Source organism: Embiotoca jacksoni, unplaced genomic scaffold (genome assembly GCF_022577435.1).
Source record: "Embiotoca jacksoni isolate LCO1_2020_lvr unplaced genomic scaffold, fEmbJac1.0.p SCAF_9, whole genome shotgun sequence".
Classification (NCBI taxonomy): domain Eukaryota; kingdom Metazoa; phylum Chordata; class Actinopteri; family Embiotocidae; genus Embiotoca; species Embiotoca jacksoni.
This window is the reverse complement of record NW_027185447.1, coordinates 13,214,957-13,240,043: the sequence shown is the minus strand read 5'-3', so window position 1 is coordinate 13,240,043 and position 25,087 is coordinate 13,214,957. Positions and strand designations below refer to the sequence as shown.

The 25,087-nt window shown below is 42.4% G+C and overlaps 2 protein-coding genes across 5 annotated transcripts; both read right to left on the bottom strand.

The window, feature by feature from the left end:
- Positions 1–213: 213 nt before the first annotated feature.
- ncoa6 (nuclear receptor coactivator 6) lies at positions 214–12,342 on the bottom strand. 4 transcript variants are annotated; one of them, XM_069140051.1, is made up of 17 exons: positions 12,248–12,342; positions 11,050–11,387; positions 10,560–10,715; positions 10,308–10,430; positions 9,934–10,056; positions 8,954–9,826; positions 8,664–8,795; positions 6,509–7,841; positions 6,281–6,399; positions 5,689–6,116; positions 5,359–5,598; positions 2,218–5,248; positions 1,740–1,796; positions 1,568–1,598; positions 1,069–1,110; positions 687–820; positions 214–583 (listed from the first exon to the last, which is right to left on the bottom strand). In XM_069140051.1, the coding sequence occupies exons 2-17, from the start codon at positions 11,345–11,347 to the stop codon at positions 534–536; spliced, it is 7,170 nt and encodes a 2,389-aa protein (XP_068996152.1). In that variant the 5' UTR covers positions 11,348–11,387; positions 12,248–12,342; the 3' UTR covers positions 214–533. The 4 variants fall into 4 exon arrangements, with proteins under 4 accessions (XP_068996152.1, XP_068996154.1, XP_068996153.1 ...); XM_069140053.1 differs by having other exon boundaries at positions 214–580; XM_069140052.1 differs by having other exon boundaries at positions 5,359–5,595.
- A 2,041-nt stretch (positions 12,343–14,383) lies between these two features.
- On the bottom strand, positions 14,384–22,676 carry LOC138192963 (glutathione hydrolase 7). Its single transcript, XM_069140696.1, has 16 exons — positions 22,527–22,676; positions 21,554–22,165; positions 20,992–21,218; positions 20,660–20,811; positions 20,434–20,551; positions 20,240–20,307; positions 19,587–19,660; positions 19,228–19,421; positions 18,018–18,105; positions 17,254–17,381; positions 17,048–17,136; positions 16,784–16,936; positions 16,543–16,657; positions 16,301–16,438; positions 16,045–16,144; positions 14,384–14,766 (listed from the first exon to the last, which is right to left on the bottom strand). The coding sequence occupies exons 2-16, from the start codon at positions 21,771–21,773 to the stop codon at positions 14,594–14,596; spliced, it is 2,037 nt and encodes a 678-aa protein (XP_068996797.1). The 5' UTR covers positions 21,774–22,165; positions 22,527–22,676; the 3' UTR covers positions 14,384–14,593.
- Between the last annotated feature and the right edge of the window lie 2,411 nt (positions 22,677–25,087).

Sequence of the window (25,087 nt, the reverse complement as noted above, 5' to 3'; positions counted from 1 at the left end):
CAGGACTACGTTAAAATACCAAGTCCAAATAATTGAGAAGTTTTGTGTAAAACAACAGGGAACAATCTAACCTTTAGCATTAGCAAACATTTATTTGCCATCATTTACTGTAAATACAGTTCTGTTTAACAATGAGCAAACTGAGACTTAATTTAAAATGACAATAACCTTTAAACAATACACGAATCATAAAACACAGTTTCACCCAACAAAAGCAGTAGAAAATTTAATTCAGTTTTACAACATAATTATACAGTCATGACAAGCTCCATTATCAGTCTTCACGATTAATCCAGCATTTAATAATATAAAAAGCACATTCACACAAACTGTATGCACACATTCTAACTACAATCTCACATGATAGCATGGACAAAACAATAGCATAATTCTTTTTAAAACAATCTGTACATGGTTTCTTCATCCAGTAAAAATTCATAAGCTGGGTCAGAGAAACCAATATTAACTGATTCACAGCGAGAAACAAAAACATTTACAGTACAGTTCACAGGTTACCACAACTGCAGTTGTGCCTATTTAGACTTCCTTCGTTTGGCCTGGGTGGGGCTCGCTCCAGTTTCTGCTGAAAAGAGTAGCACACAAGTGTATCAGGAGAAAGGGTAGCTGTGCCGTGTGTGTGCAGCTCAGGTGTACGAAGAGGTGTTCTGTCAATTTAAAGATACTACCTTTGACAGCAGCACTGGTTCCAGGCCTGGCTGATCTCTTCCTAATGCCACTGTCTGCTACTGGCTCCTCCTCTACCTCTTTCTCTGCACGGGAGCTACGTCTGCTTGGCCCCTTGGGCTTCTCCACAGCCACTCTGGGAGAACCAGACAGAAAAACAACAAACGACAAGGAAGAAAGGAAAGACAACACGAGATGTGTTACTTAACATGCATGGGTGTGAGTTAACTCTGCTCTACTCAGAGAAAGATATAATACCAATCAGGACTCTGCTGTTTTTCCTCGTCTACCACAGATACTGTCCGTCTTCATCCCGACAGCATCCACTACGTCGACATGATCACTGCTTGTGTCTTTGCAGCACAAACATGTTAAAATACATACCTTGGGACTAAGTTGATGGGCGTCTTTCTTTTCTTTGCCCATCTGTGATAGAAGTGGAAAAACAGCGGTAAACTATAAACTGTGCTGAACAAACATGGCTTCACTTTCCCACTATTGATGACAATCCCCAGGAAAAGAGATATAGCCATAAAGGTCAGTGGAGAGGTACAATTTGTTTCATGATGGGCTGTTCTTTCTTTACACTTTTGACATGCATAAGTATATATTGTTGCATGCTAATCATACATACCAAGTGATGAAGCCACATGGGCTTATTGTTTTCACCATGTACCCCCATGGCCAACCAAATGAACTCCCTGAGTTTCAGTAGAGCTTGAAATCTCTAAGCATTTCTTCTTCAAGAGCATAAGTCTTAAGATTAGACCCGCTTTTCAAAGATCAATGGAAAGGGACACCTTAAAAACCCTAACCCGTGAGGCATTACACAGTTAATCAACAATATAGTAACTAAGAGTATCAACGTTACACGAAATCTTACCCCTGCTCAGAACCTGTTGAAACCTCTTCACCTAAAAAAACAAAAACAAAAAAAAAGATTATTTCTATGCCCTCTAGTTCCAAGGGCTCATACAAGGTCATATGGCATCGTTCTTTTTGGTTTTAAAGATAGGCATTTTAAACAGCTGTAAAAGAAGAATGATTAAACTTACCAGTCTTCTCCGTGGCAACAGGTTCCTGTGACTGTGGGACGTCTTGTTGAATAGGTGCTGGGGGATGAAAGGATAAAATATTTCTCCTGATAAATCTGAATCATAAAACATCATATGCTTCACTGGTTGTGCAACTAAAACCACATATGGCTATGTAAATGTATGTGGGGTGTTGAGCAGAAGCCTTGAATAACTGTCTCTGCTCCACTATGACCACCAATTATCAATGTGTTTTTCACAGAGCAAGTGTTTTTCTCATTAAACAATAAAACGCAGAAATAATAAACATTAATTGATACACAATGTAGCATTAAACATGTTTATATGGCATGTAATAACTAAATCTTGATGCAGCAGTGACACAGTTTGTGCAGTCACCGTCTTGACCTGACCAAGGACCATCCCCAGAATATGGCCATTGTTTATTTGATACATATATTTGCCCAATAATTCCTGTCGCTCACAGTTGTGTGTTTACCTGGGGTGGTCTGAGTGGTTTCATCAGGTGCTGCGGCTGATGTGATGGAAGGCTCTACGGCTGCAGTGCCAGACTGGCCTGGAGGAACTTCAGTGGGATTAGCAACCGGAGAAGATATGGTGTGGGGAACCTCCTGAGCAGGTCCAGGTGTGGCAACAATTGGAACAATGGACGGTAAAGGACTTTGTACAGGAGTGACCGTAGAGAGCATGGTAGAAGAAGAGACACCAGTGGTGGTACCAACTACAGTGACAACAGGAGCTTGAGAAGTCACAGTCTGTGCTGGACTTGAGACTGAAGCTGGTGCGAGCACTGGTGCGTGGCCAACAATCTGAGGAGGAACAGTAACTTGGCCAGTAACTGTGACTGGAGAAGAGACTGCAGGCAGAGTAATGTTGTTTGGAGCAACAGCAGCAGTATGGGGAGATTGTGCTTCAATTTGAATGGCTGAACTAGCAGGAGGATGAAAGACTTGTGGTAGCACAACCCCTGTATGCCCCTGTGTGGGCCTTTCAGCAGGACTTTGCTTGGAGTCAGATGTACTAGAAACAGCCACAGCAGACTGTGCAGGCTTACTTTTTACCTGGGCAGTGAGAGATGGAGACATGGGACTCTTTCGAATGGGGTTTACAGCCCCAGGACTAGAGCAGGGAGGAGGAGAAGCGAGCGGTGACTGAAAGAGAGATGATGCTGAAGGGCTTGGATGGGGGGATGGCTGCCTGGCTGGGAGAGTAGGTTTCTGAGAAGAACCTGTCTCACCAAGAATTTCTGTTTTAACGGTCCCTGGGTTAATTTGCTGAGGAGTTAGGAGACTACCAACCGGGGCTGACGAGGACATACTAGTGGCAATCTGGACCTGTCCAACAGCACTTCTACCGGCCTGAGTGCTGGCAATGCTTGCCACTGAGGACTGGGTGGACGTTGGGGCAGGAGAAAGTTGGATGTTTGTGGTGGATACTTGAATTGACCCCACCATGGTGACCGACTGCGATACCATTGTTGTATTGGGAGCCACTGATGCAGTCGGGACCTGGAAAATTGGGTTGATAAATACAGGGGTGGTGGTGATGAACTGAGGTCGTGGGGCAGGGCTCTGCTGCCTGATGTCTTGAGGTCTAATGTTTTTGTTAGGGACCGCCACCATGGTGGAAACCATAGATGTGGGTGCCTGTGGAGTGGGGGCAGAAGTGATGGGGTTTGAGGTGACAAATACAGTTATCTGGTTGGAGGAAATGGTGCTAGAAGAGGCAGGAATCTGTATGACTGAATGAACACTTGTCACAGGTTTAGGACTAGGGGTTGGTTTTAGAGCTAAACCAGCTGGGTTTACAGCAGAGCTGGAGTAAGAACTGGTACTAACAGTTGAGGCAGAACTGTTCTGACCTGAAGTGACTGGATTGGAGCTTACACTTGGGGTTGTATTAGTATTGGTACTGAGGGTGCTGCAAAGGGTAGTTATGGGATTTACATTTGGACTGGGAATGACTCCAAAACTAGAGATGGGGTTTTGGTTAAGGCTGGGAGTAGTATTGGAGTTCACATTAGTGGGAGGGTGCGAGCTCAGAATTGAAGCAGGCTGGAGGTTAGGACTGCTGGTAGGAACTGAGACAGCGGATTTGGGTTTAGCTTCGGTTTCATTAATAGTGACAGTAGTAGTGACAGACGCCGACATATCTGTGCTCTGGGAATTACTTTGAAGTGGTCTGTCTGGATCCAAAACAAAATTAGGACTGTCTTTTCTCATGACAGTATTACTTTGTATTGGACGAAGCGACATGTTTGAAACACCTGTGTTATCCAGTAACTGGTTGAGGGAGATTGGTGCTGCTCTGAGAGCAGATGAGACCTCGGCGTCTTGCATAGGTGCTTGGTGTGTTGGTTGCCTATCAACTGCGCCAGCCTGCATTTCCAAATCAGGTTTAGGCTGCTGAGGCAGGGGCAGACGAGGACTTGCCATTCTGGGGGCTGATAACTCCCTCAAAGGCTGAGGCTGGGGCATCTGTCGCTGCTCTGCTGTCATCATTCCCTGACTTTCCCTGACTCCATCAGGATTACCTTGAATTCCATGGAGGTTGCTCTGGGTCTGTTGTGCCTCCATGCCACCACTCACTTGTGAGGGCATAGATACTGGACTCTGAGGTACTGAGGCGGGGCTTAGCATCATTGTTTGCCCCTGAGGGTTGATTAACTGCTGCTGCTGCTGCTGGGGAGGGCAGGTGATAGCCATTTTTGTCCCCTTTTGTCTTCCAGGACTTGGGGTTGCTGATTTGCGACTAGAGGCTGGACTTGACCTTCGACTATTGCTAGGACTTGCCCTCTTACCCTGTCCTCCAGGTTTGTCCTGTTTTGCCCCTGCAGTCCCTGCACCAGCACCAGCAGAGAAAGGCTGCTGACTGTTGTTAGGGTTACTTCCACCTGTGCTGCCATTGTTGTTGTTGCCTGGTAGAGTTAAGCTAGGGGGGGCCTGCCCAATGGCTTTCAGAGTTGTTGGGTTAAGACCTTGCTGGTCAAATCCTCTGTTCAGGTTTGGCTGCCTGGGAGGCAGAGGAATGTTAATTTTGGGGGGAAACAGCCCTGCAATAGAGGCATTTAACCTCTCAGGTGAAAGGTTAATTTCAGAGGGCTCAGTACTGGGCGGACGATTTGTTGGGGTGAGAGGATGGTGGTAAGGCCTAGGACTGGCTCTGTTGGGGGTTTTAGGCCTTGAACTCTGAGAAGTTGTTGGGACATTTGGGAAATGAAGGCCAGGCATGGGGCCTCCTTGTTGAGACTGCGTCGGTAACTGTTGCTGGGGACTGGCTCCAGTGTGTTGGGGCATTTGTGATGGACCCGGGCCTTGTTTCATCATGTGAGTGTTGGAGGCTTGACTGGACATAATCTGTTGGGCCCCATTTCCTGTCTGCAGCCCAATTTCTGGACCACCAGGCCTGTCCTGCTTGGAGTGGGCACTTGTGGGGGCCTCCTCAGAGCCAGTGCCTTGGGGACCCTGTCCTATGTCAGGATGGGACATTCTTCGTGCAGCCCCTGCAAGCTAGAGGGAGAAAGAAATACAACTAATGAACAATTTAATTCCAAGAAAGATTTAAATTTCAACAATCTTGAGCTATTGATTTTACATAGGCCTTAACAGTTGGCCCTCACCTGTGGGTTCACCATCAGGGGCAGCCCTCTGGCTTTATCAGGTGACGGCGGTACCCCTGCATGTCCCTGAAGGCTGATCATTACAGGCATGTTGCCTGGCTGTGAAACAGGATGCCTTTGCACTTCAGGTGGATTGCCCATACCCCGAGGGGGGAGCTGCCCTCCTGGAGGAATGGGCATGCGACTCTTCGCCTGCTCCTGCTGCATCTTCAGCATCATCATCATCTGCTGCTGTTGCTGCTAGAATGCAAAGTGGGGGTCATTACGTATGACTAGACAAATTGTTGTGTTGATACTAAATACTGTTGTTAATGTATGTAATAATAATACCTGCTGTTGCAAGTGTGGCTGTTGATTCTGCTGCTGCTGTTGCAGCTGATGAGGGTGCATCTGGGGCTGGCCTTGACCCGAAGGCTGCTGCCCTGACATTCCCTGCTGCCCCTGAGCATTCTGGTGACCCTGCATCTGCATCTGTTGCATTTGCTGCTGTTGCTGCATTTGCTGTTGTTGTAATTGTTGCTGCTGTTGTTGTTGTTGTATTTGCTGCTGCTGCATTTGCTGTTGCATTTGCTGCTGATGTTGCATTTGCTGTTGTTGCATCTGCTGCTGCTGCTGCATGTGCTGCATTTGTTGTTGTTGTTGTTGTTGCTGCTGCTGCTGTTGTTGTTGTTGTTGTTGTTGTTGTTGCTGCTGCTGCTGCATAAATTGCATGGGTACCTGCTGCAATACTCTCTGCTCTCCAGGTTGGCCAGGAAAGCCTAGATTAGTATAAAGAGGCACATATTTATAAAAAAAAATTAAAGTAAAAATTAAAGTAAAAATTTTTAAAAATCAAGATTAAAGTAAGGTGTCTACAACTAAATAATTTCTGGCTAAAATAGTTACAAAAAAACTTCAGAAATGTATCAATTATTTAATTTACCTGCAGGCCTGTTAGCAAAATCAGGGAGTTTCTGGCCTGAGCTGTCTAAGCCCAAACCTGGTTCACCACCCAGATTTGGCAGTTCAGAATCCTCCATGGCAGCAGTCGCATCAAGACCACTAAGGAGAAAGAGTTAATAGATGAAAAATCAGATAAATAATCTAAAAGTGATAAAACTCAACTGTTCACCGCGACAAAAGCAAAACTGTGATGAATACAAATTATTACCCAAGTCCCTCTACTTGCTGTTGTCCTTCGCCGTCTTTGGGCTTCTTTTTCCGTGCTGGTTTCTTCTTTTTGGGTTTGGCCGGATTTCCTCCACCAGCTCCCTGTTTTCCTCCAGGTCCAAACTGGCTGGCTGAGATATCACTTTGCAGCAGATTGACCAGAAGTGGGCTAGTCAGTGTAACATCTTTGCTCACAGGGAAACCGCCTGGCTGTCCACAGGGTCCCCCAATTGGTATCTGACCTGGGAACTGTGTGTTAAAGTTCATGCCATGACCTGCAAAGTGCCCATTTCCCATCTGCATGTGCTGAGGGCCTCCCATCATGCCTTGCTGCTGCTGTGCCTGCATATCTGGGACCATTTGTTGGACCCCCAAATCCCCTGTACCCCCATTTGGATCTGCCAAGGCATGTGGGTGTTGCTGAGCTGCCTGTTGTTGTTGCAACATCGCCTGTTGTTGTTTCTGCTGCTGCTGTAGCTGCTGCTGCTGCTGCAACTGTTGCTGGATAAGAGGATGACCAGCAGGGAGTCTCATTTGTTGTCCATGCATGCCCATAGCTTGATTAGGGTTGACAGCAATTGGAACCTGCTGGGGCTGTTGCTGGTTCATCTGCTGGTGTTGTTGTTGTTGTTGTTGTTGTTGTTGTTGTTGTTGTTGTTGTTGCTGCTGCTGCTGCTGCTGCTGCTGCTGTTGTAGCTGTTGCTGTTGCAATTGGTGTTGCTGCTGCTGTTGCAACTGCTGTTGTTGAAGTTGAGCCATTTGCTGTTGCTGCTGTGGAGTCATCTGCTGTGGGCCAACCTGGCCTTGGAACTGAGCCATGTTACCTGGAACGTTTGGAGAAGGGCCACGCATCATCTGGCCAGGCATAACCCCAGCTGGAATCTTGCCTCCAAATGCCTGCTTGTTTCCTTGCATCTGGTTGGCAACCATTTGTTCCATCATTGAGTTCTGTTGCTGCTGCAGGAGCATGGCCTGGTGCCCTTGGCCTCCAACCATCTGACCCTGCCCATGCATCACCCCCTGGCCTTGCTGAGGCATCATCTGCTTGGGTGGGGTCATCCCTCCCCTCTGCCCTTGATTGAGGGGCCTTGAGAGGACAGTCTGACCTCCACCCTGGCCTTGAACCATCTGGCTGGGGGAGGAGGACACAGGCTGGGCCTGATGCTGGAGGCCCATCATCTGGGTCTGGAGGCCAGGCTGTTGCTGGCCCATAATAGGCCCAGTGGTTGTACCAGCGGGTGGACCTGCCATGCTACTTTGTACACCCATAACATTGGGTTGAGCATGGGGTGGTCCCTGCATTGAATTTGGTGTGGAGGTTGATGGCTGAGCTCCTGATGTAAAATGGAGAAGGAAAATCAATTAAAAAAAATACTTGAATGAACTTAACAGGTAATAAACTATTATGCCTTCTGCAGGCTGAATGTTTAGCCACAGAATGTCAAATTAGACAGTCAACATATCAAAGCAGTTAATCAAATCAGCAAAAGAGCAACAAACAGACTGCACAGATTGGACTTCATGAGTGTTCAAATATAAGAGCCTCTACTTTTAAAGTAACAGATTGTATTGAAAAGCATCTAAGTGTAATGCTTTCTTTAAAATTCACTGAAACAAAATGTACAATTAGCAAAATAACCCCTCCTTACTTACACAGTATTGTAGTGATTCTGTAATGTTCATGTGTTATGCATGTTTCACTGACAGTGCTCATGTTTGATTAACGCATTGGTACTTGTGATCAAAAAAACATGAGTTACTTGACAACCTAAGTAATATTTTAAATTATAGTGGCATTCTAAATTAAGACTTAATAATTAAGTGTATGAAAGGATTATTTTAATCTTTTGTACAGCTGATAACAATGAAAGTTTGCTGATCTCATATTTATGATCTCACATGACTATTACTATCCATTTAATCATTACTATATCATAATAATCACAGACATTAATTCTAAGCATGGTTCTATATCTGCTGTGTTCTGTGACAAAATGTTAAGTATTTAATGAAGCTTTGTAGAAGAAACAAAAATAAATTAAAATCTTGCCATTGACAACTAAGAATTAAGTCAAAAGGTAATGTATTGTAAACCTTAATTGTGTGTTTAACCTCAGACATAACACTACACATCTGCAGTGTTGTAGACATTTTACCTGTGTGAGTCATTGCCTGGCTGCTTTGTAGCTGCTGATTGGCTCCTCCACCAGGGGTTCCTGGAGTGCTGGCACTCACCTGACCTTGAACAAAGTTTGGGGTTGGAAAGCCCATGGGACGCTTTGGCATGCCTGCAATCAGTAGTGATTGATTCCGTTATTAGATATACACACACATTAGAGTATAAAAACTATCTTTACTTTAACTAAAAGCTTTTACAATGGCCAAATAATCTTTTTATTTGTTGGTCACTTTCATCGCAAGAAAATGGCTACCAACGGTACCTCACCTGGATGAACTTGGGCCCCAGGTTGTCCATGCTGGGGCATTCCCATGAAACCTTGTTGCATGTTACCTTGTTGGCCAAGGGCCACTCTTCCTGGTGAACCAACGCCCTGGGGGAAACCCTGTGGAGTTGTAGGTCTCTGAACCATCATGGGAGGTGTCCCTGGTGAGCCCTGCTGAAAAGGAGATGAGGACGAGCCAGGGGACTTGGCAGTGAGATTGCCCTGCGGTCCAGAAGTCGGTGGAAGTGGTGGAGGGGGCCTGGGCGGTCCTGCAACTCCACCAGGGACGGCCTGTTGGCCTTTAGGCTGAGGAGCAGCAAACTGACCCATTCCTGTATGCTGTTGCTGCTGTAATTGTCCTTGTCCCATGGCATTAAATACCTGCCCAGCCTGTTGGCTGCCAAATGGGTAGGGAGGTGGAGGATGATTGGGCGTCTGAACAGTGGCAAGGGAGGGTGGGCGCTGAACCATTTGGGTTTGGGGTGGGGGCTTTCTCCAGGCAGGGCCTCCTTGGGCAGCTGGTGGCTGGAGGACCCCAGAGGACAACTGATTCCAGCCAGGAGGCACAGCCATTTGGCCTGATGGGTTGAAAGGAGGTCTAGGTCCAAGTTGGGAGAGCTGAGCTTGCTGCTGGGCCTGTTGCTGTTGGTGATGCTGCTGTTGTAGCTGCTGCAGTGCAGCAGGGTTGATCTGCCTCCCAGCCTGCAAAGCCTGCATGTGATGGGCAGCTTGAGGAGGCATGGGGCCCGAGCCATGGGGACCAGCCTGTTGGTGCTGAAGTTGTTGCTGTTGCTGTTGTTGCTGTTGTTGCTGCTGCTGCTGCTGCTGTTGTTGCTGCTGAACTGACATACCTGGCATCATTGGATCCATCACATCTGTAGGCACGGAAAATTAAATTGATCTATTACTGTGCTGTCTAAGTGGTAATATATTCACATGTTCAACATGCATAATTTAATGTTAAAGAAACAAAAAACAAAACCTGTTTGTGAGGATGGCCTCTGAATGCGAGGATGCATCTGTCCACTACCGCCTGGTAACATAGTCTGACCTACCATGCCCGGCCCAGGGGGGACCATCGACGGATTAGCCATCCTTACCCCTCCTTATGGAAAAAAACAAAAAAAAAAATTATAATGTGTCAACAAGCAAATGACTAATTTTTATAAAGTAACTAAATGGTGAATAGGCAAACAACAGATTGATAATCAATAATAATGCATGCTTTTTGACATACTAAGAATAACAAGAACCAAAACCACAAACACAATACACAGTAATACTATTTGTATTACTACTATCCAAAATTCATGCAGTCTATTATTACTTTGTGTATTAAACTCAGTAAACTAATACCTGGACCAGGCTGGCCTGGAAAGCCAACATCCATTCTCATCTGGCCGGGAGCACCAATTGGTCCATTCACTCTGACTTCTTGTCCTCTATTTGGTCCCACAGCCACATTGATGGCCCCTTCCCCTGAACATCAAAAGAGGGAAAACCAATAATTTAGCTAACTTAAGTAACATTCAATACAGGAGGTCTAGTGCCACAGACAGGTCTCTTAATATAAAATGCAGTGAGTCGAGTGAAAAACTCTACTTTTACCTTCTATCTGCACCGAGAGAATCCCCAGGTCTCTGAGCTGCTGCTGGTTGTTCTGGGCCAACAGTCTGAGTCTCTCAGCAGCATCCCGAGGAATGTTGAAGGTAACTCGCACGCTGTTCCACGGCTCCACATGCTGTGCTCGTAGCCTCTCAGAGCCTAATAGAAAGGGTACTTAGTGAATGCAAGTTGGGATTGCAATTACAGCGTATACGAGACGGATTTGTTTCTCTCATGAGTTCAGAGAAGGACAAGAACAAGATAGATTCAATGTTGTACACAACAACATGGAAAGATCCAAGAGGATATATGCTTTGAAGTCTGTTAAGATCAAAATAGATTAACAATGACAGCTGGTCATCAGCAGAAAGCAAGACAGCGGCACTAGGTAGTTCCTATATATTTGTCTGTGCATAAGAAGTTTTAAAAAAACATATGATACTTTTTCCCACAACAACAACAACAACAACAAGTTTGAGAAGATATGACTAACCCATATCAAGCATGTTGGGTATCCCACTGAGGACAGTGTCAAGTTTTTGATAGAAGTCTTCATCGTCCATATTGCCTTGAAAGGAAACAAAAACTGTAAAATCTTCGCCCTCCTCGCTGGTTTCTTCCATGCCATCTTGGTTCTTGACTTTCTCGCCTCCCGGTACTGTGCTTCCATGGCAACTGTCAGCATCCTCTCCTGCATCATCCCCAACACCAGAGTCCCTGTCGGATTCATCATCAGGCTCCAGGTGTTCTGTTCTCTGGGACGCCTCAGGTGGGTTACGTCTGTGTGCCATCCGCCCCTCTTACTAGGAGTGGCGCCTGAACCGTGTTATGCTGCAATTGCACATCACATAGACACAGATCACCACTTAATTCCAAAAGAAAGCACTGGTGTCATAGTCAATAATGAGATAAATAAATAAATAAAAAAAGAGGATAAAATAAACCATTAGAAAAGTGCGAACTGACTGATGGAGATCAGATGCTGGATAAGCGAGTTATAGGTTGTACTCCGCAAGCTTCAGGTGAGACAAAGGTCAAACACAAAACGTTATTCTTTTCTTTCTGTAAATCAACGTCAAGTAAATAAATAACGTGATCACACCTCACTTCAGACCGGTGATGCTGTCCAGACAAAAACCTTGACATTTCAAAATATCACCAAAATGTCCTGTCCTCGATCCGGTTACTTTAAGTTCCCCCGTGATCTCCATCAGTGTAAATTAAAGTTAAGACGATTATAAATTCACTGTCATAAAACGGTGGGCAAGCTTTTGGTTTAACGTGACCGGCCCAGCAGCAGCAGCAGCAGCAGCAGCAGCAGCACTACTGGGCCCGAGCGCAGACATAAGCCAACGTAAAAGCGAGCAAAAAAAAAAAAAAAAAAAAAATCCTCACGGCGTACACGTATATCCTTTATCATTGTGCATTTTCACGCCGATACGAGCCATCATTCACGACGCAAATCAATGTTGTTCGGAGCAACGCTACGAGCGAGGATCACGTAAATGTCGAGGCGGTTCCTGCTGGCTTCTCCTGAAAGCTCCAGTTAGCTTCGTTAGCTTCGTTAGCAGAGCAGGTAATTCATCACGAATGCATTGAAACGCGATTATACTCGCTTCTCTTGTTTGGTAACTTCAACGTCCTGCGTATTACCGGCAGTACGTTGCGCACGGGAGAAGCAAAAGCCTTACCACATATATTCATCTGAAAATGAGTTCAACCGGTCGACATCTGCTTGCTAGATTAGCTAACAAAACATGAATCACAAGCAAGTCAGAAGCGGGTCAAGCTGTCAGGACGAAATAACTACTTCCGGTCGGGTTTCCAAAATAAGATCCCAATTGAGGAAGGGATATGTCAACGACCCTTTTTTTTTTTTTAAAGTAATTACATAACATTGAAGTAAAAAAAAAATTGGGAATTAACATGTAGTAAGTCTAAACCAAATCAGTTACATTTCTTCCAAATTTTTCCTTTGAAAAAAACTTTCGTTTCAAAACGTTCAAATTTTTTTTTTCTGTGTTAGTAGTTGATTCCTGCTATTATATTATCATAAAGATTTATATTTAAGCCAAAAGACTTCTTCTATCAGTTGTTTCAGTTTGTATCTATGGTCTTTTGAGCCATAGATCAGACCAACTATTTATTACATGAACAATACAGTTCACTTCCAACAACCCAGCTAAAATATACCTTTTTTTATATATATATACTATTTTTGGGAATTGTTGCAGATTTGATTTGAAATGTATGCAATACAATCTTAATTGGTGTGTACATTTACTGGATACTGGTGTTTACTAAAAGGAACAGGTAATATTTCTATAAAAGCTATGTAGGATTTGTAAAATACAAAAGCTAAATATTAAAGGTGCGTTCATCCAAAACTACATAGAAACAAAGGGGGAAACATTTTTCAATGTTAGGATGTGTGCAAACATTTTATTTCTTGGATTTAAACAGTGCTGATTTAAATTACAATCAGATACAAATGCACAATGGAATCAAAGATCAGGTGTTGTGCAAATGTGAGCCTTACTGCATGGTAATCAACAGTACAGGAGACAAGCATCAAACGTCCTAGGGCACTAGTAACTAATAGCAGAGACAAGTAGGTTTGATCAGTCAGCATGGGCCATTCTGGGCGTAAATCAAACCATTTTGTGTGAGTGCAATGCTTTATAAAAGCTGTTGATTCTTACTTAAAATATAATACCCAATAAAATTACACAAGTATACAAAAAATAAACATAACATTCTTTTCTAAAATGTGCCAATTGAATGCCATGTTATAACAGCAGAAATAATGTATACAGTCCAACAAATGTTCATATAAAAATAGACATTACATTCAATCCATCTCTAAAGAGAACTACTATTCCCATTCTAAGTACCAATAAACCCCTGCTCTAAAACAAAAGTCTGCCACAAGCTCAAAATGAGAACAAAATCATGCAACAAATTCTTAAATTATATATTTAAATACACTTCCTCTATGATTAGTGATATTCAACACTTTTAACTGAAGAAAATCCTCTTACTGAAGGAAACAGTTGAGATGCGAAGGTCTTATTTTATTTCTGTAAGACATATTTTATGTCAATAATGTGTTAGTCTTAACAAAGAGACATTGACTGCAACAGGTCAAGTTCCAGCGGCTTTACCAAACAACATCTAATCACAGTTAAACACCATATAACGAGCAAGAGAGTGTGTGTATTAGCCTCTGTGTTCATTTTGGGACGGTCTCGTTCAGTGTAACAATGCAAGGCTTTATCACTGGTGTAAATATCATTAGCTTTACCATTCTTTGTGATCTTGTGTTATTGTGAAATGCAGTGGAAGAGCTATAGTGCATGTGCATGTGCTATAAGTGGTGACTTCCTGGTGGGGCTTCATTAGTTTGTTCATATCTGTTCACTCTTGCAAAGAATACATTTATTTATCATTAATGAACCACAGAATTCCTGACCATAAACTCAGAGTGCAACGCTCTACAACATACCACTCAGAAGCTCCCTGGTTTAAAACTAGCTGCCACTCTCAAGACTGTGAAAACAGCTTTCTAAAGCTACTACACTTTCTATTTACTTTTTCTCATGTCAACTCACTGGAAACCTCTTTAGTTTGTTGCTTTCCTAAGTTGAACGGGAATGCCTCAGATATAAATTTATGAAGATGCATTGCAAGGGGATAGACATATAGTATATTTTCAACACTATGTACACTGGGACTGAGCTGTACTTGAGGCTGTGAGAGAGGGTATACTGTAACTTGTATGTGAGGTGGTGATACTTTTGAGTATTCTGTGTGAACAAATAAATAACCTGTCAGAAGATCCATGTCCGATTCCTACACCATCGTCTTAGCAAAAGCTGGTTGTCTTTTTGTTGATTGTTTTTTTCTGTCTGTACTTTGCTGTTACATTTTGTTGAGTGTATAAGTTGATCAGCAGAATTGTTACTCCCTCAATAACCGTCATATAGTGGTAGTCTTACCCCTTCAACATTATGTGTGTGCATGGGAGGGAGGGTGCACTAAGGCATGTTGGACATAGTAAGGGCAGCAGCATCAGCACTACGGGGGTCCTTCACTCCGATGATGAGGTCATTGGTTCTGCGGGTGCCCTCCACCAATGAGAGAACGTCTATCCTCTCAACTTTGTGACCTTTGGCCTGCAGCAGCTCCACATCTTCCTCTAAAAACTCAGCTGCAGGAGAGGGAGAGAAAGGCGGGATGAGGGTGTGAGGTTAGGGGGAACAATGAAAAATCAATGTCAAAATGGATGAGACTTCCTCTATACGTATCATACAAATGTACTGCAGACCTGGTAATAATAACACTCAGTGTGAGCTCACACAGCATGTGTAGCAATCACTGTGCGTTTGAAATGTCTAATCTATGAAAATATAGTATATCATGTTTAAAACCGAAGCACATGTCCAGTAACCTTCAACTTTGTACTTCAGATCCAGGAACATCCCAATCTCTGCTCTGTAGTGGACCACCAGAACAATCTACCACAAGTGTATATTTATTATTTTTGGAAGCAACAAGAAATTTGATATTTGCAATATAGGTGTAGTTCATAGCATTTAAAAAGACGTCATCGGTTTTGCTACCTTCTACGGAAGGGTATTGCTGCCACACCAAAAAAGAAGAACAGATCAGTATTACGATATAGAGTTAAAAGTTTACTTTCATAACAAATTCTTTTTTTGTTATAACAAGATATTTTCACATTATTATGACATACAAACATATAATCAACTACAGACTATTTTTCACATATTTTGAAATATTACACGTTATGTAATAAATTACTGTTATAACGTGGGTAGGGCTGGGCGATATGGCCTAAAAATAATATCGCAATATTTTGAGGCTATATTGCAATATTTTGCAATATTCTCTAAAGCACTTTAGAAATGCTTAATTTAAACCTTAGATGCATTAAACTAACACCAGACTGATGATTCCTGTTTATATGCATTTGTGGTCTCTATTGGAACAATTTTAAACTAGCATGTAAAAAGGGGGAAATTACAATCAAGTTAAATTTAACAAAACTGTATTTATTGTACTAACTTGAGACATTTGTATTTCATTATAACATTAAAAAAAAAAACCCATCATGTTCTGACCACCATTTCATGATACTGACCCATTTCACTTGTTCTGGCATGGCAGCATACGCTTCCATGGCCTCCCACAGAAGCCATGGAAACCCTACGCCTTGGTTTTGAATGACAATGCAAGTGCTGGTGACTTCCCAGTAACTCATCTACTTTGCATAGCATACACAAATAGTGCACTGATGAGGATAAAGCACTGGTACAAGGGCCCTAGTGGACTGTTCTTATGCGTATGGTGCATATTGAATGCTTATAGCCAGAAAGAAGAACTGTAACTTGGTGGATATAAATGAAATTAATTTGTTATGTTTGGACTAAAACACACAATGGAGGCATGAGTAGGAACAACTTACAGTCCACCAGGAGTGTGTTGGGGTACAGCTGTGGGTGGAGTCTTCCAAACGCTAAACTGTCACTCATGTTTTTTCGTGAAGACAGAACATTCATCAGCACCTGTGCAGGGTCAGAATAAGACAAACATAAATTAATTGTCAGGAAGAAAATGGCAGTGTGATTTAATATGACCGTATAGGCCCAAAACCAAAATACAATTCCAGTGACACACAATTCCACCATGAATGGGATACATTTATGGAGTAATTAAATAACCTGTGTGATGCCACTCAGAGCTTTATCTCCATTGGAGGATCCAACAGCCACATATGTGCCACATAACCCCACGGCTGGCCTCACTGCTGTGGGCATCAGGAAGGACATGGGTCTCTTCCCCGGCTGGAGGCTGTTATGCTACAACAAAAGAAAACAAAAACCATGAGAACCAAGAGAAGCTACAAGAAAACTCTCAACGAGAAATCCATAATCAATTAAACAAAGATAAAAGTAGTGATTACCGGGTTAGGTGATGAGCTCTGTGTTTTGTTAGGCCAGGAGAAGTCCAGGATCTGACTATTTAACAGGATTCCTGAAGGGGTCACTATCATGCTGCCGAAAGGTTTGTTTAGTGAGCTAAAAGAAACAAAAGTTAAAAGAAAACAAACTGATGTTAGCCTAATGTTTCCAATGATATAAATCAACTCTTAACTGTCTCGGGTTTTCCTAAGCAACTTGCAGTTCATAAAAAGCGTGACATACCTCATAACAGACACGATGTGGTCGTCCGGGCCCATGACCATGACCTGGGCAGCTGCTGCGCCATCCTCCAAGGTAAACGATGGAGTGTAATGGCTGGCAGGGAATGCCTGAGAGTCGTTGATCATCTCGCGCAGTAGGGACGCTTGTGATTTACTTAAAGATGAGAATACCAAAGGGCAGGGTTCAATGAAAATGTCTTGTTTGATTGGGATTGATTTATGTATTATTACAATTAAAGATGGGTGGTGGTGGGGTGAGCTCTACCTCAGCATCTTGTCAACAATTTCTGAGACAGAAGTGTCGTACATGGGGTCTCCCAGCCCACTGGCAAGGGCCAGCGCTATTTTCACAGCCTGGGAGTGTAATGACAAATTAAAAAAAAAAAAAAAGAAATTTAAAAAAATAACGTAAATGAATATGGTTTGTGCACTGTTTATCCTGTATAGTGGTGGAGACAGTTATTGTACTACCTCTGCAATCCAGTGGTAGGTGCTGTTCCTGGGCACCTGGCTGCTAATGTTGTAGCCTTCAAGGATGTTCAGTGCAGTGATCACGCCAACGCCTGCATGTGGAGCTGGGGCCACCATCACATGGTGTCCTTCAGAAAAACAGACAGATCATTAGATAAACAACTTAATTAATTTTTATAATGAAAAACAGAAGAAAAGTAACAGTGGAAAAGACTGAATGTGTACAAAATATGGTGCAAAGGAAAGTTGCAAAACTTTACCATTCTTAAGTAACAATAACTTTTTAGCATCATCTGTGCATGGTGGACCAAAGTAAGAATTTGGTGGTACAATACATAATATAAAACAAATTACAAACTATATACGATACAAAAAAAAACAAAAAAAAACAGACAACCTGCAAACATATGGTATAAAAACACTTCAATACATAATATGCAATATATGACAGGTGAAATATGAAACAATGTGAGGAAGAAGAACTTTTAAGTATACACCTCAAGCAGGCTGCGTGTCAAACCCATTTCATTTGCGTTCCGGGGTCAACAATGGTTCATACTAGTGTAAACAAAGTTTTATGGTAGGTGTGGACAGGCTTCACTTCGTAAAATGAAAGTGCATGTGTTTGGACTACACACTGAACAGACACACTGCACTCACAGGAACACTGGAAGAGATGATTCAGGTCAAGTCAATGTTATGCTGAGGTATGGACGGTTCCTTTTAAGAGCTCTGATAGGAATTATTCCTGAACAAGTATTTACCCTGATAGGTGATCTCTGCAGGCCTCTGTAGGACTGTGCTGTAGTTTCCCACGTCATCCTCTGTGAGCACTCCGCCTCTAGCTTGGACCTATTCAAAATACATTTGGTTTAAAGTTGCCTTTTTCCTGTGCACTGCTGTGACTAACGTTTCAGTCACTTTCAGAATTAAGTATAACTCAATTCCACAGAATTGAGTTATACTTAATTAAGTGAATTATACGTTTTCCTCGTCAAATAATGCCAAATTAATCTTGCTGTTTGAAAACATGAAAAACATATGCTGAACTGACCTCTAATGTTTGTAGTCAGGTACTGCTTTAGTTGTGTGCGACTTGGTTTTCTCTTTTCAAACTAAAGGAAAAAAGGTCCTTTGAAGGCTGAAAATGTCAAAGCCTGATACCACCTATGGTTCTGTTCATTTATGTGCTGTGATGCCTGGCATATCCCAGATCCATCTCCCGTATATACAATTTGATATGGAGTTTCATGTAACAAATAGCAAATGGTTTATCAGAAGAATCAAGTCTATAGTCAATGAAACAACCCTGCAGTTATCCCCCATGAAACTTACTATTACACCTACATGCTGTTACATATTAACTGTATGGTAATGTTTAAAGATGTTGTCACATGGGATCAGATTCTATCACAAGGTGGTCTATTGTAAGATCTGTAAGTGCTTATATTTTTGTGAGTTTTTGTTTTCTTATTCTTATTTTCAAAACAGCATTTACTTACAGCCAATACTTCTATTATGAAGAACTACTTCCATTTTTACTTGTAATAAAACCAGTTTTCCAAGTAGTCACAGTGGAGTTGAGTTTCTCCTAAGACTTAATTTTTTGAGGGCAGGGTAACAGAAATCTCTACTCCACATATACAGTACAAACAAACTGATTTTGTGTGTGCTCAAATTGCATTTAAAAAAACAACAACAACAACTCTGAATTTGGAATCAGATCTGCTTTGTAAGATTAGTGTGTGACTAATAAATATTGTCTTTTAAGCATTAAGTTCACATCATTGCTTAACCACAATATGGCAGATGTGGATTGTTACCTCACCCTCACCAAAACATAAAAGGCTTTAGTGAAAGTGCCATTGGTACTTGTGTTTGAGAGGTAAAGGGACCTCACCATGAAGGCTATGCAGAATTCATGACTACTTAAATAATCATAGTTTGAGATGTGGGAAAAACATCCTTCCTTACTGCAGCCGCCATTTCCTGCGCCAGATTTCCACTGTAGAACTCTGATATCCCTTTGACTGCGAGAGCATCCAAAACGGCTGCTAAATCAAGGCGTCTGGTGAACAGTCCAGAGAGGGGAGCTTGGCCGTTGGGGAGGAACAGATCCCGAAAGGCATCCGACACTTCTTGGGTCTTAACTTTAGCCAGGGCTTCAGCTTTGGAGAGACAGAAAAGGCAGATGAGATCAAAACCAAATGTTTTTACGCCTTCACCTCAGTGTTATCCAGGAACAACACTGTGGCTGAGTGATAAAGCTAGTGTGTAGGTCTATGAGGCAGTGACTTCACCCAGTGATTTGCTTGCCATTACTCTAAACTTACCTAAGTCATGAGTCACATTAAACCCATTTCTGGCCACATCTGCTGCCATGGCAACCACATCCCTCCACGGCATCCTGGTGAAATCAAAGATTATGTTAAATTCATCTTGATTCACCAATGTTGAAAACTCATGCAGACACTCTGAACTCCTCAAATAGATTATTTTGCCAAATTAATAATCCACAATATCTTAATCTCCATACATAGAGCAAGCAAATTAGTGAGTGGTTTTAACATGCCGCTTAACAGCTGAGGCCTCTGGACCATGATAATTACACAGCATTAGAGAAATTACAGCTCAACAATGACAAAAAGAACTCTGTCTTCTCTTTAAACACAGCTGGTGATCCTTCCACTATGAGATCTTTCTTTTTAAACTCTGAACAGTGACACGAACACAGGTGCTGTCAGAGCTCAAAATATCAGCTTTTGCTATTCTTGTTTTAAAAGAATTTAACAAAATGCAAGAAAATATTAAGATTGTCTTTCATTGATTCAGGGAACCTGAAACATAGGCGTGTCACAAAGTAAAATAAACAATATAAATAGATGGAAGGAATGCAGAAGACCCAGAAACCAGCATAAGAGATGCAACTGTTGCATGAGGAGATATTAAACAAATAGAATATGAGATTGAATGCTAGTTACCGTACCTGCCATAGAGCTGATGAGCCTGATGCATGCCACTGGGCATGCCTGGTACTCCCACAAGCAGGCCAGGCTGAAACGCAACATATGAAGAGGGTGTACATGTTAACCACGGTACAAAACAATAACAAGACTGTCTTCTGCTCTTATAGTAAACTCTGACAGGTATAAGAAAGAGTAATCCAGGAAAACGACTTACATTGAGATCAAGGTTTGTCAGCAGCATCTCCTCCTGGATAGCAGATGGTGCCGTCTCTCTGAAGTCAATGACCCTCGTCTCATTCTTACGGATGTCGTGCACCAACATAACTCCACCACTAAACATCAACAGAGCACAAAGCTGTATTCTTATTCACACTCAACAAAATCTAATGACCTCTATTGTAGGACTATGTATCAGAGATGGATATGTTCCTCTAACTCACCCTCCTATACCAGAGGTGTGAGGGTGGACGATTCCCAAACAGAGGGCAGCAGTGATGGCAGCATCAACACTGGACCCCTGCTTCCCCAGAACGTCGAACCCAAGAGCTGTACACTGAGCCACATCCGTCACCACCGCTCCTTGGTTAAAGATCTACCAAATAAAACAGTGAAAAAAGGAGCGAGACAGTTAATAAACTTTTGAAATGACGAGGCCTTGTGTGGCAGGGAATTTAAAGGCACAAAAGGGACCACCCATAATTAGTCACACCCATTCGAGAGAAGCAACTCTATTGCGAAAGTAAAACTGCAGAAAACACACATACACCCCTACCTGTGGGTCTCCGAAGTAGATCTGCATGATGAGAGCTACAGTGACTCCTGTAGCGAAGGTGAGACAGGCTGTGATGATGACTGTCAGTCCATCTCGCTGGCAGGCACAGTCTTCTGTAAAGGGGTCTCTGGCGGTCTCCCGCAGTGATGCGATATCATGGCTGGCCAAGTCGGAAGCCGAGGAGGGGAGACGCTGGAGGCGAGCTGACTTCAGAAACAGATCTGGGTCTGGGTTTAAGAGCACAGAGCAGGATTTAAATTAAACAGGGTAGAACAGGACACCCACAGTTCTGTTCTCCCACACCAAACTCCATTCAAAATATATATTACAAAATATTTGGCCATTTTTACGAAGAAAAACAAAAACCCATGCAATCAAATCAAAACAAATTCAACCTTTAGAAATGATCTACAACAATACAAACAACTAGAGATTTGACTGACAATGCTCATTAATGAATCCTTTTCAAGCTAAACAAGCTCCTCTGAAACCAAAAACACTCCAGTACAGTGTTTGAATAAAATATATTTTGTATTATGGTGTCTGACATGGCGGGACTAACCTGTATCTTGCTCACTCAGGACATTGTCATCATCCTTGCGAGATTTCAGGGTGTTTTCCCCAGACACCACATCATCCTCTGGCAGCCTGGGGAAGCTGGTGATGCTCATGTAGTCCACCGGAGAGTAGGCACTCCCCAAGGTTGTCTCGGGATTGGCATCTTTATCCACCGCACTCCCACTTGGATATCCTGCCACAATCTCTGGAGCAGGGTTGTGCATGACTACTGTTGACCCTGAAGTCACGCAATATCTGAATCTTTGGTGGTGTGAAGGAGTTAAAGCAGGAGATGCATAATTTCTGTCACATCCGCTTCTTGTCTGGGATGGGAAGCCACACTCGTCCCACTGTCATCCAGATGCAAAATCTCTGTAATATACATTCACCACTAGTGTTGCTGTGGCGCTGACTAATTATCTCATCTGCTTGATAGAATCTTAAACATTATATCATAATTTTCCAACAGGGAATTGTATTTTTTAATGTTTTTTTTTCCTTGTGTGGTATTGGCACCCTTACTACAAGATCGCTGCACCTTCTTTTCCTTACGGAATCATTTCAACAGGCCAGGACACGGGGGTGTAGCTCCGATGATGGTGCATATTCCAGCCACCTGCAGAAAATAAACCATGCAGATTACGGAGAAGGGATTTCCTTGTGGCATTTGTAGACTCCTTCTAATATTTATCACAACACCAGTAAAACATATCACGATATAAATTAGGACATTAAGTCAGCGTCCGCCTGTCTATGGCGCAGAAAAGCGACAAACTCTACTGTTATTATTTAAAAAAAAAAAACAGCAGCATTAATAAAGGTGAAAACTAAATCAGAACCAGCCGCCGAGGTGAGCTATTTATCTGCGTGCCCTGTGTTTGTTTATCCACCGAGCTTGCCACAAGCTAACACATCTCTCTGTTAATTCAGTACAAGCACGCGGCGACAAAGAGCTCCAAACAGCTAAAGCTACTTACCGTGATCGCAAAATACCAGTCGTCAAATAAAAATAAAAAAAAAATCCTCCTTGACGGGGTTATTTTGGATTGAATAGGGAGCGGGCAGCAGGTTCGCGCCGCTCCGTCGTCAGAGCTGCTGAATGACTCCCGGCGGCACATCTGAGGAAGTTAGTTTCATGTTGGAGCTCCGCTCAACCGGTACGACCGTCAGGGCCACAGCCTGCTGGGATTTAAACACATACCTTTTGAATACGCCTTGAATGTGACCTAAAGTCCAAAAGCCGCTTGGAATAATTTATTGTAATATGTTATTGGCGTGGAAATATTCCCCAAAGTGCACATATTCACATAAGAAATGTGTCTGATAGATGTTTTGATGTCTAAGGACACATGCGAAACTTACTTCGCAATAGGTGGCGATGGGGCCTGGAGGATCCAATAGCTCGTTGTCATCTCCACTGCTGAACTGAACTATCATAGTGGTCAATGGGGTTAACTCCCCCTGGACACTCCAAGTCTCCCCGAGAGCCATTGGTGAGCAGGAGTGAGTGGATAAACAGGTTGCCGAGGTTGATAAGCAGGTTTTGAAACCTGAATCACTTGCAAACCTGCTGTCCCTCCCATGAAGCCTTATTGTTTTCTCCCTCCACCAAGAACTGGTAGAAGATTATAAATCTCAAGTGACATGTAATCCCCTCACTAGTAGCCAGTACCGGCATTCCTCACGACCTGCTGGTACTCTTTTCTGCTCCCTCCATATCAAGTTATCTGGGCGATTCATAATGACCTCATATGAACTACATAACCCAGGGAGCACAATATGTCGTTTACCTGTAACTACTAGACTGCCTGCCTTTCTCGACTAGTGTAAGCGCCTTTACTTTAAACCTATAATAATGTATCCCTGGTCCTAAAAGGACAAAAAGAGAGTCAAGAGCAGAGCTTAAATTTTTGTAAGTATGTGAACACATTATTCATTATGAATGTCAGTGTTGCTTGTCCTCCCCCAAACGTCTACTGAATTTATGCCACTATCAAATATTCAGTACAAACTAACTCTCAACTGTTCCCTGAGGATGGGTGAAGTCACCAAATGTGACAACTTCTTGTTTCTGTTTCAAATTTCAAATTGTGAACAACAGCAATATTTCCGAGAATTTATTTTTACTCACTGTAGAAATTCAGAATGCTTAATGATGTGCTGGTACCGGCCAACACACATGTGAACAAGGGGAGGACTGGCACTTATTTTTCTTCACTTCAAGCACGAAAAAGCTCACAGGTCAGTTATGGCGGACCACAAAGGTGTGAGCGCTTCGCTTTTAATGGTAGCCTATTTGACTGATAACCTACCAACCTACCATCTGTGGTTGAAAGTTTGGACACATTTGCGCATTCAATATTTTACTATTTTTGACTATGTACAAGATGGATAGATGGATGGATGGATCGATAGACAGACAGACAGACAGACAGACTGTAAGCAGAATGCACCCTGCACCAAAAGTGCATCATATCAAAGATTAAATGCATCAAAGTTATGAAATAACACATGGCACATCTTCAATATGAAGATGTCACAAGAAGGAAACCATCATGAGACCTTTAGAGGGGCACAGTACTCCATATTGGCCTTTTAACTTGGTGGAGAAATCCACTTATTTGAAGCTGTCATCAAAACAAGCAGTGACTTCTTTGAGGAATACATTTTTTTTGTTGTTGGTTTGTTTAAGTAGTAAAAAAAGAAAGAAAGGAAAACCCTTGAATGAGTAGCTGTGTCCAAACTTTTGCAGACTACAATGCTACAATCTCACTTTTAATGTCCTCGCCCTTTTAAGCTTGTTTAACTAATTTATTTCCCTGTTGTATGTGAGAGCACCCAACCCAGATTTAGTCCACAGACAGTATTTACATTCCATTACCACACCCGTCTGCTGTCTTAACAAGCTGTATTCTTCTGCTTACAAATGGAAAACTGTTGCCTTCAATGCAGCCAGTGTTGGATTTAAACAAAAGCATGTGTTATATATCTATAAAGTTTGAGGTACTCCTTGTTTTTCTTGCATTTTATGTTGTTTTATACTTCTACTTCATTGCATCTTAAACGGAAGTGCAATTTTCCCTCCACTTCATTTATTTGGCAGCTATATTGACGTTATTATGTGACAAACCAAACCCATAAGAAGTGCATGATGTATTGTTATAGATTTACCTACCCAATGTATGAAAATTGTTTAAAATTAGACGCACTTGACCAGGTACATTTTTTAAATAATGCTTATATGTTATTGAAGTATTATAAAATAATATGATACATATTAAAATAACACTGAGGTGGTATATTCTACTGTGTAATGACTGTTTTTACTTTTGAGTTTTTATTTTTTACTTTTTTGCTAATATTTTCTTATCACTTGAACAGAATATATTTAAGTACGACTTCTGAGATCATCCACGCTGCTTTTTGATGTCTCACATGAAAATAATGACACAAGATTCAGGTGTTAACCTGAGTATTTATTGTTGTTGTTATTGTTGTTTTATGTTGGTTTTTTTGGCGGGTACCTGTGTTTTCTGAA